Here is an 11,489-nt window from a genome sequence, read left to right on the forward strand (position 1 = left end):
ATGTGAGAGTTGGACCATAAAGAAATTAAATGCTAAAGAACTGATACTTTGGAACTGTGGTGTTGGAGGAAACTCTTGAGAGTCCCTTGGACTGCAATGAGATCCAACTAGTCCATCCTAAAGGAAATCAGTCCTGAATATTCATTGGAAGGACTGATGTTGAAGCTTAAACTCCAGTACTTTGGCCACCTGATGTGAAGAACTGACTCATTTGAAAAGACCCCGAAGCTGGGGAAGATTGAGGGCAGGAGGAGAAGGGAATGACAGAGGGTGAGATGGTTGGATGACATCACTGACTTGACAGACATGAGTTAGAGCAAGTTCTGGGAGTTGGTGATAGACAGGGAGGCCTGGCATGCTGCAGTCCATGGGGTTGCAAAGAGTTGGACATGACTGAGTGACTGAACGGAACTGAATATTATTATATATTTGTTCAAATCCATAGAATATGCAACATTAAGAGTGAACACTAATGTAAACTGTTAACTTCATATAGTTATGATGTGCCAATGTATGTTTACCCTTGGAAACATATTTCTCACTTCTTGTTTGTTTTCTCTATATTTCAGGCTTCCTTGCAATCATATTGATAAAATTCTAATTGACACTAACTTTTTGGATTGTGGCAGAGAACAAATACAGGCTTATTTTGAAAGTTTTCCTCCTACACACAAATAAATTTCCTTGCAAAATGATAGGAGTGTATGGTGATTATCTACAAAGCATTTTTATCACACTCTCTCCTTCCATCTGCAGAAACCTTTGGAGTCACTTGTGGAAGATGTCAGTATTACTAAGTGTAAGAATGAGAGGGCATGATCTCTCTTTACCACTTAGAAATGAATTTTTTGAAAACTACTTAACTCATATATGATTGTAAGAAAAGCAAGAAATAAAATTTCATTAGAAGGTGTGCAATATGCATAAAAGGGAAGTAAGACTAGTGTTGGGTGAATAAAGTAAAGTAGGAATGCTTGTGATTTGCTAGATTTTACTTCTAGATGTATTATGGCTTCCAAATTCAAAGGGCACAATAGACACAGAAGGATATTTGCTTCCAAAAGGAAAAGAAAAAAATCCCACAGCACTGATGGAAGTAATGCTGTCTGAAGCCTTTGTGACCGGTTCAGTGTCCCAGCCTGTGTTTTCCTTCCTGCTCTGATGTCCACGTCAGCTGCTTCCAAGAGTGCTAATAGCCTCTTTTTCTTTATTTTTGAGAACAGATGGGTTTATTGGAGAAGAAATAGCAACTCATACACCCATGACTTTCCTTAGGAAGTTTCCTAAGTATTTGGTCCCCACAGGCAAGGTTTTAATTAAAATATTCAGTACATGAGGCATGGAGCTGTGGATAGATCCCAGGAGGACTTGTTCCTGGGAGCTTCATGTCAGAGTAATGTCCTTCAAGACATCTGTCATCAGACTCTTAGATCCAAATCTGGTTTTATTCAATCTCACTATAGTGCGAGGAACCTGGTGTCCAGGGCAACCTTGTTCACTTAATTTTATTACAAGGGGGTGTCAGTGCTTGAGGTCTTTTTCTTCACAGTAACATTGTTGTGATTCTTCAGTAAACATAACCTTGGATGGCATTCTCTGATAACAAGAGGCATCTTTTATATAGGCTGAGTGATATGCTAAGCATTTCACATCTTTTGTTTCATTTCGTCCTCAAAGCACTCTGTTAAATATCAAGGGTGGTTATTAGTAATTTTGTTAAAAAATTTTAGAAAGTGAGGCCAAGTGATGTAAAGGAATTCATTTTATTCCCATCTGAAACAAGAAATCTAGAATTTTGAGGTTTGACATGTAGCGCCAAGGAATCCAATTATGGTCCAAAAAGGCGTAATCAAATGGATAATTCAGAAGAAACAAACTTACAATGAATATCATGCAATGAATGTCATGGAGGTAATATCTACAGCATGGTGACTATAGTCAATAGTCAATAGACTATTGTCAATAAGCTTGTATTGCATATTTGAAAGTCGCTCAGAGAGTGGCATGGCAAATAGATGGGGAAACAGTGGAAACAATCACAGACTTTATTTTTCTGGGCTCCAAAATCACTGCAGATGGTGACCGCAGCCATGAAATTAAAAGAAGTTTGCTCCTTGGAAGAAAAGTTATGACCAACCTAGAAGCATATTAAAACGCAGCATATTAAAAAGCAGAGGTCCATCTTGTCATGGCTATAGTTTTTCCAGTAGTCATGTATGACATGTGAGAGTTAGATTTTAAAGAAAGCTGAGCACCGAAGAATTGATGCTTTTGAACTGTGGTATTGGAGAAGACGCTTGAGAGTTCCTTGGACTGCAAGGAGATTCAACCAGTCCATGATAAAGGAAATCAGTCCTGAATATTCATTGGAAGGACTGATGTTGAAACTGAAACTCCAATACTTCGGCCACCTGATGTGACGAACTGACTCAATTGAAGTGACCATGATGCTAGGAAAGATTGAAGGCAGGAGGAGAAGGGGATGACAGAGGATGAGATGGTTGAATGGCATCACTGACTCACTGGACATGAGTTTTAGCAAATTCAGGGAGATGGTGAAGCACTGGGAAGCCTGGTGTGCTGCAGTTCATGGGGTTGCAAAGAGTTGGACATGAATGAGCATCTGAACAATGAAAAATCATTAATCCCAGTGGTTATTGCTTTATGCAGGACAAGATCTGAGTTGTCCTTACTAGTTGTCCTTACTGATTCTGTGATCTATACCAGTCTTTCTTCCTGATAATCTCAGTGTTTGGGATGAGCATTTTTGTTTGCTTGGATTGGTTTAAAGATTTATATTTTTTCTGGAAAGAACGCTAAATTGCCAAAGAAATCTTGGTTACTATTTTATAGTTACTTGGCTTCTTTAGATTCTGCCAACTTCTTTGACAACTTGAAGACTTACCATAGCTTTTCACTTTTTTAAAGTAGTCTTTCTCATGCTACATCTATCCATCCCTTCTGTATTGTCAGAAGTGTTAATTCTCCTGAGAAAAGCATTCTGACCAGTCAATTCAAAGTAGAGTTTTCCTATTCATTCTCGTACGGGCATCTTGTTCTATTCGTAGTTATATCCTTATTTGTGTGTTTGCTTCACATTTGTCTTCTCCAGGAAACTTGAGCACACGAGATTAAGAACCATGCTTGTTTTGGGTTGAGTATGAACAGCCAGGGACAAGGCCGACTGAACTCATTTGGGACCAATAAACAGTTGAATGAATAAATAATACTTATCAGTGATACACATATTCAAACGATTTAAGGGATGCAATAATTTCTATGATCTACTTGGCTTAATGACATATTTCCATCCTGTTACCCATGTTTAAGTTAATATGGGTTCCTAGAGGTAATGATGTAACTTGATTTTAGCATTGTCAAAGTGAATTAGGTCAAATTATATTAACATACTCATGGTCTCATGGGTTCCTGGAGGTAATGATGTAGCTTGATTTTAGCATGATCAAAGAGATAATGAAGTTATATTAATATACTCATGGTTTCTATCAATAAGCACAGCTGGATCCCTGTAGATATATTCATCACTTATTCTCCAATAGTGCGGTTAGGACCTGTCAATTGCTCTCATGGGGGCTTTCCCCCTGGGAGTTCCATGGGTACATAACTCTCTCTCTCTTCAAGTTCTCATATGACTCCATTAGACCTTATATTATAGGTTACAGACCAAGTGCTGGAGTCTCTTGACCATCATCCAACTCACTGGATTGTCAATGATTGTCTAATACCTATAATGGCCTTTCTCCAAACTGAGATATACTGAGAGCCTGCAGTAATGACCAGGCAAATACCTGCAAATAATGACTTTGATTATGATTATAGTGATGGCCCCTTTTCAGGACACTCCAAGAATTCTTTTATTTTCTCATGATGGTGGTAGTCTTTCATGGAAGCTGCTGTTGGGGGCTACCTTTCTAGTATCTCTATTTTATGATCTTATAGAATCTCAAAGCAATTAAGTGACTTATCTGAGGAGAGGGATCAGCAGATGTTGCCACATAATTCATGTTAGCTGCTTCCTATGGAATAACATATTTTTCCTCAATATAACCTTGATCCAGAGGATTTTTTCCCTTTTGATCAAAGATTAAGAAGAACATCTCAGTAGAGTGTCTCCTTTCTTCCATGGACTGAATTTATGATTTGAGACTCTCATGTGAATGTATTGCATTTGCCTGTTGCATTTTTCAGGAAGGTAAGCCTCTGATCAGTCTACAGTCTGTATAAATTTGCAGGATCAGATTTTTTTAGGAAAATACATCAATGCACCTGTCTCCCTTTGATTTATGCTTAAGTCAATATTGAACTTTTTGAAAATGTTATTATGTGTCTGTCACTTTTAACAAGATAATATGGTACATGAATCATGGACTTTTAAAGGAGAATGTGTATTTATCTGAAAAAAAAAAAAAAGAAAGGAACAAGAGGGTCTTAGGTTCCTACGCCATGTAGGACTTTGTTTCACTGGGACAAGTTGTCAGACTACTACCTCAATTTGAGTTTTCTCTTTTAGAATATGGAAATATTAGCTCTTTCACCTAATCCCAAGGTATTTAAGAGTATGAAATTTGATCTCAATTTGAAAATTCATTATAATCTGGAGAAAACATGACAACATTAAAAAAGAGAAGAAATAGAGAGGAATGAGGAGGATTCATGCTTATAAAGCAATTATAAAAGTATATTGAAAGAAGAGGTATAAATATCACACTAGAAAGAACAGTTCATGGGAATAAGGAAACCTGAACTCCAGTTATCATTCTGAAATTTTATTGGCATTAGGTACCCAGAATAATGATTAACTATTAGGGACAAATGTATGACTTAATGACTGAACAACAAACAAAATTAGGGACAAAAATAATGCTCTCTGCATGGGAATAAAGAATAATAATATCCCACATTGTTGTTGTTTAGTCTTTCAGTCGTGTCTGACTCTTTGAGACCCAGTGAACTGTAGCCTGCCAGGCTCCTCTGTCCATGAATTTTCCAGGGAAGAATACTGGGTGGGTTGCCATTCCCTTCTCCAGGGGATCTTCCTGACCAGAGATCAAGCCCATATCTCCTGCAATGCAGATTTTTTTGTAACCACTGAGCCACCTGGAAAACTCACAGGAAGCTTAAATGAAGATAAAACAAATTATCATGAGTAACAAACGAGTTATGAGTCATTAACGGTGCTCGATAGGTTATAACAGGAAGATGGCATCTAGAGAGGAGACGTTGCTTAAGACTTTGTGTAAGTTTTAAAACTCGCATTATTCTTTGAAGAATAAATTTGAATTTTATCAAGGACATAGAACATCTCATCAGGAAGGCTGCACTTTTTAGGTATCTCCTGGATACTAGTTATTTTTAAGTGGTGCAATCCATGAAAAACTTCAAAGAAACAAGGTAAAGAAGCCCATCAATAATTTGAAGACTATTAATAATTCTTATTCTGACCATTAGATTACTTTTATTGCAACAATGTACCTGAAACTAGCTTTCCACCCCCCCTTGTAGGCAAATGCTGGATTAAGAATCAGTTCTCCACTTTGTTGACAAGAAAGAGGGTTACAAAGTAAAATAAAATGAGTTTCAGTATACCTCCCTCCCCAGATTTAGGGACATCTAATAAGAGCATTGATTAAGGTAAGTAAGGACCAAGAGGATGTCTTCTCTGGATAATAAGGCCTCCCAGTGGTCTCCCTACCACTGAAAGGTTGTTGTTGAGCTGTGAAAGATGCCTGGATTCTTGGTCTCCGTAGGAGGCGAATTCAATCTGGGGCCAATGATGAGGCTTGACAGCTCAGAGCTTTTGTGTAATAAAGTTTTTTTAAAGTGTAAAAGAGATAGAGAAAGCTCCTGACCTAGACATCAGAAGGGGGCAGAAAGAGTGCCCCCCTGCTAGTCTTTAGCTGGATGTTTTATGTCTGTTAGAAAGCTATTCATCAGATCAGAGAGACACCTCAAGGCTAACAGAGTTTCACCAGGCCCCTCTCCCATAATATGCATTTTTGAGAGAGGATGGCATGAGGTGTGTCATCCCTCAGCCATAAAACAATTGAAATGGTTTGTTGAGCTATTGTCAGCCCAAGGTTTGAGAAAAAAAAAAGAAGTTAGTCTTAGGTGGAACCATTTTGAAGAAAGGCAAATTCCAAAGCAAATACATAGCTTCATTAACACAGCTTAAGAGAAACATTTCTATAAGAAAAATGCATTGGTTAGCTCAAGGTTTGAGAAAAGTTAAGTTCAGGAGGAAACAGGTGTCGTCGTGGTAACACAGAATTTTAAGAGAAAAAAGATCTGATGCTTGTAGTTTGTTTCCTCCTGCCGCTTAAGGGAGAGAGAAAAAATGTGTGGGGCTTGCAGCCTATTTCCTCTGCTTGGAGACCCCTGGCCTTTCTGCCTGTTACCCTCTCACCACCAATAACAGGAGTGCGGGGGTGGGTGGGGAGCTGCAGGCTTCTGTCAAGACCTCCACCTTCCCTTCCCACCCCACAACCTCAGAGCCTGGCTTTTGCCCTCTACGTTGAGACTTAAGGACTAATCTCATGATTCTTTTCATTGCTGCGTTACTCACCACGAACCTGCAGAGTCTCAGGAAAGCCCTCAACCCCTGTTAAATAAGGTCCACATCTCTTCATATCTCTCTTCTTAAACCCAGCAACCCCTCCTGCCCAACTCCTTAAATCATTCTACTCTTCCTTCTGGAATCTACAGTCAGTCATCAACATAACCTAATACACAGTAACTTTGCCTCCTTCTCCTAATATAACCTTCACTTTACATTAGCTACTTGTTCAGCTGAAATCTGTGTTCTGAGACAAGGCTTCCCTAGCAGCAATCTCAGTGGTGAAAATTTTCTTACCCACTTTCCTCTTAATGCTGTATTGTTCCATGATTTTGAATTTGTAATATTTTCATACTTTGATTTTTTTTTTCTCCAAGCTCTTTTCTTAAGTGATCTTACTTAGTTTTGTGGATTCAGTATGACATGAGAGGGTTAAATCAATTTCAAATTGCCAACATAGTTGGAATTAAAATCGGATGCAACTAGCTCAATTGTTTATACAGCCCTTCTGAGTTAGATGACCAGAAGTAATCTGAAATTCACAATGCCTAACCTGCAATCATCTTTCATGTTCTTTCTCAAACATCTGCTTCTTTTACACAATTTCCTATAGGACTATACAAAAAATGGAGTCATTATTGTTCTTTTTCTGATGCCTACATTCAATGTATCAGGAAATCCAGTAAGCTCTACTTTTGAAATGCACTCAGAATTGGGTAATTTCTCACTGAGAACCTGCTCCAAGCCATCATAAACTGTTGCATAGATTAATAAGATGAATACAAAGAATAATGAAATGAGTGAAGCATAGTAATCCAGATTTCATTCTCACATGGAATCTTTCCTTGTGACACCTACATTTTGTGTCCCTAGACACATTTTGTCACTATCTTCTAATAGTAAGAATATTTACATTGATTGAATCTTGTTAAGTGCCAGGTGATATTGTAATATCCACTTGACACATTAAGAAATTGAGGCTCATACACTCTACTTAGTACCCAAGATGACTCAGAAAATAATAAAAAATAATCAAATCTTACTTGGCATAGCTTAACTGTGCACAACTTGAATGAAAGAGGACTATTGTTTGAAAAATTGCAGGAAAGTATGGGCAGAATATGAGACTGAAAGGATTTGGGGAAAGAAGCAAATGAATGAGTGAGCATATAGGATGTTCAATTTCACAGTTATCTGGAATTCTTCAATTGCAACATATGCTCCTGTAATCAACACATAGACCATTAACTGTCCTAGTCATAATGTGTGAAGACCTACAATGCTGGTTTGCATTATCACTTCAGTTTGATAATGAGTTCAAGGGAAAACTGATGGCCAACTGATATTGAGAGACACCCAAAGTCAGTTATCTAGTATGAGGTGGAGTTAGAATTTGCATCCAAGTGTCCCTAGCCTGGAGTCACACTTCAAACTCTCTGATGGCTGAATTTCTATAGTATCCCCCAACTGGGAATTATGCATTCTATGTATCCTCTTATCCTCTGAGACTACTGAAACCTAGAAAATGATATATTAAAATTTGTGTTGCTAGAATATAATGTTGTTCTTGATATAATGGTCTTCCTTGTAGCTGAAAGGGTAAAGAATCTGCCTGCTATGCAGGAGACCTGGGTTCGATTCCTGGACCAGGAAGATCCTCTGGAGAAGGGAATGGTGATTCACTCCAGGATTCTTGCCTGAAGAATCCCGTGGACAGAGGAACCTGGCAGGCAAGTCTATGGGATAGCAAAGAGTCGGACATGACTGAGCAACTAACAGTAAACTTAATGCCTTAGTGGTAATCGCAATGAAATGAACTATAGTAACCTATTTTACTGCATGAATTTTTTTTGTTTGTTTTTGAAAATATGAATTGGGATAAAAATCTTATTTTAACATTTATTTATTTTTATTTTTTGGCCACACTGCATGGCATGTTGTATCTTAGTTCCCCGGCCAGGGATCAAACCTGTGCCCTTGCTTTGGGAGCATAGAGTCTTTACCACTGAATCTCCAGTTAAGTCCTTTAACAAATCCCATTCTAAGAAATCTCTACAATCATCTTGTAAATGTCTGTTTACAATTTTGAACTTAAGATTCAATCATTTATGAGGATAGATGACTGGGTTATATTATCTTCAAAATTCTTTAAGCTAGAACATTCTGTGTTTCTACCATTTTTAAAAATTAACTTTTGTTGTTATGTCCATGATAAATTGAGCAGATTCTGATATGAGGTATACCTTGGACGTAATTATGTCTCTAAGCACAGTTGCAACCCAGATCCTCTTTTCTCATTGATACAGTGCATTTTCATAATTCATAAATAACCCCCATGAAGAACAGTACGGTCGTGACTGAGTTCATTCTTGCCGGGATAACTGATGACCCACAACTGCAGCTCCCACTCTTTCTGGTGTTCACGCTCATCTACCTCCTCACTCTCACTGGGAACCTGGGGGTGGTCACGCTGATCCTGCTGGACTCTCGTCTCCACACCCCCATGTACTTCTTCCTCAGCCACCTCTCTCTGATGGACTTCGGTTACTCCACAGCCGTCACTCCCAAAGTGATGGCAGGATTCCTCACAGGAGACGAGGTCATTTCCTACAATGCCTGCGCCACCCAGTTTTTCTTCTTTGCTGTCTTTCTTGCTGTGGACACTTTGCTCTTGGCCTCAATGGCCCATGACCGTCACGCGGCGGTGTGTAAGCCCCTCCATTACACCACCATCATGACGCCAAGGGTGTGCGCCCGGATGGTCGCAGGGTGCTACGCCCTTGGTTTACTAGTGGCCTCCATGCACACTTGGAACGCGTTCAGCCTCTCCTTCTGCGGGTCCAATGTGATTGACCACTTTTTCTGTGACGCCACTCCCGTCCTGGCTCTCTCCTGCTCAGACAGCAACAGGAGCGAGATGGTGTTTTTTGTTTTGGTGAGCGTCAACATCACCTTTACTATCACGGTCATCCTGGTCTCCTACCTGTTTATCCTTGTCACCATTCTGAGGGTGCGCTCATCTGAAGGGCGCCAGAAGGCCTTTTCCACCTGTGCTTCCCACCTCACGTCCGTCTCCGTCTTCTACGGCGCAGGCGCCTTCATGTACCTGCAGCCCGGCTCCCGCCACTCCATGGGCGCAGACAAGATGGCGTCCGTGCTCTACGCCGTGGTCGTCCCCGCGCTGAACCCGCCGGTCTACAGCCTGAGGAACAGGGAGGTCAAGGGCGCCCTGAAGAAGGCTGTGGGGAAGGCAGAGTCCTCGCTGAGGTTCATATCTGAATTATACAGAAACAACAATAGTACGGTTACATACACTTCAAATCAAGCTAGGGAAAGTACTGACTTGGTACGTCAATAACTATCTAAATTTTTTACGTGCTTTCTCGGGTTCTTTTTGAGTCTAGGAAGCAAGTATGTGGACAAAATGAATTCTCAGGAAGAGTAACTTTGGGAGAATCAACCATGAACCTATAATTTGTATTTCAAATTAATTTTATTTTTAATTAATTTTTACTGCATATTTGTTTCCATATTCACCCACATTCATATGTATATTTATTCTTATATGCATATTTCAGTACATGCCTACATACATCTTACCCATGCAAACCACATGCAACTCACACACTCATGAGTGGACAGAAAAATGAGTTCAAAAGATAAATGGGACTTATCTAGTTTTATAGTATAGCTTGAAGCAATGGTTTTGGTGTCTGATAATACATTCTTAAATATTAACCTGTATGTTTTTAAACAGAAATAAACATTTGATATGTGAATTAAAAAAAAACAACTGACAACTCTTTATTTGAAGCTATTTCATTTTAATACTTAATATTTCTCCCAAATATCCTTTGCTCTAGGTTTACTATGGAGTGCTTTTGTCTTATTCTTTTTTCAGTTATAATAGACATCATTATATGAACCTCTTTTTGAAACTTTTTCTTTCTTTCTTTCTTTGTGGCTCCTCTGGGTCTTTATGGCCTCGTGCAGGCTTTCTCTAGTGTGATGAGCAGGGGCTGCTCTTCAGTGTGGTCCAAAGGCTTCCCACTGTGGGCTTCTCTTGCTTCGGAGCGCAGGCCCTAGGGGCTGGGCTCAGCAGTTTCAGCCTGAGGCTCTAAGATGAAAGCTCAGTAGTTGTGGCTCACGGGCTTAGTGCTTGGCAGAACGTGAGATCTTCCCAGTCAAGGGATGGAGCCTGCATCCTCCGCACAGTTAGGCAGACTCTTAACCACTGGACATCTATATGAGCATCTTTACTTAGCTCAGTTTTCATCTTTATTGACACATTACCCAGACTATCATCTTCATGTGACAATTTTAATGCAAAAAGAATAGCAGAGTATAAGGGAAACTAGCAAAAACATGTTTTAATTCACTCAAGTAAAAATAACAACTTTTAAGTTTACAGTAAGCCTTGACTCTTTGGCTTCAGATGCTCAGCCCAGGACACATCTTATGTTTCTTCCTTCCTGTATACGGTCAGGTCATCAGTGGACAGATCTCCATTCAGGCTCAAATTAGAGGCTGAACTGACTGATACTTACTGCACTCTAAGAGTAACCTAGCACAGATTTAAATTTGAGTATGACTCATTCGGAGATATGACAATAATTATAAGGGTATCTTTTACAGAGAAAACAATATCAAATTAATTGAGTCTAAAGAGAATTTCTTTGAATTATCATTTCCCTATGTAGTAGTTTTTCTGTGAATATTTTTTTCTGAGTCAAATGAATTTGAATACATATATAATAGAAAACATGTGAAAATGTATGTTTATTTCAAAGACATGGAAATGTCTGATACATCATTTTTTCACGTGATGTCTGAAATCTAGCATTGAGGGCTCCTGTGGTTTGACTTGAAGTGCCAGCGTGTCCTGTTATGGAATGACAGAGATAATTAAGTGTGT

General features: G+C 39.2%; 1 protein-coding gene across 1 annotated transcript; it reads left to right on the forward strand.

Annotated features, from left to right (window-relative positions):
• The first annotated feature begins 8,906 nt into the window (after positions 1 to 8,906).
• Positions 8,907 to 10,019, forward strand: LOC136174577 (olfactory receptor 5B12-like). Its single transcript, XM_065944751.1, has 2 exons — positions 8,907 to 9,873; positions 9,979 to 10,019. The coding sequence occupies exons 1-2, from the start codon at positions 8,910 to 8,912 to the stop codon at positions 10,017 to 10,019; spliced, it is 1,005 nt and encodes a 334-aa protein (XP_065800823.1). The 5' UTR covers positions 8,907 to 8,909.
• Positions 10,020 to 11,489: the final 1,470 nt, after the last annotated feature.

Source organism: Muntiacus reevesi, chromosome 9 (genome assembly GCF_963930625.1).
Source record: "Muntiacus reevesi chromosome 9, mMunRee1.1, whole genome shotgun sequence".
Lineage (NCBI taxonomy): Eukaryota > Metazoa > Chordata > Mammalia > Artiodactyla > Cervidae > Muntiacus > Muntiacus reevesi.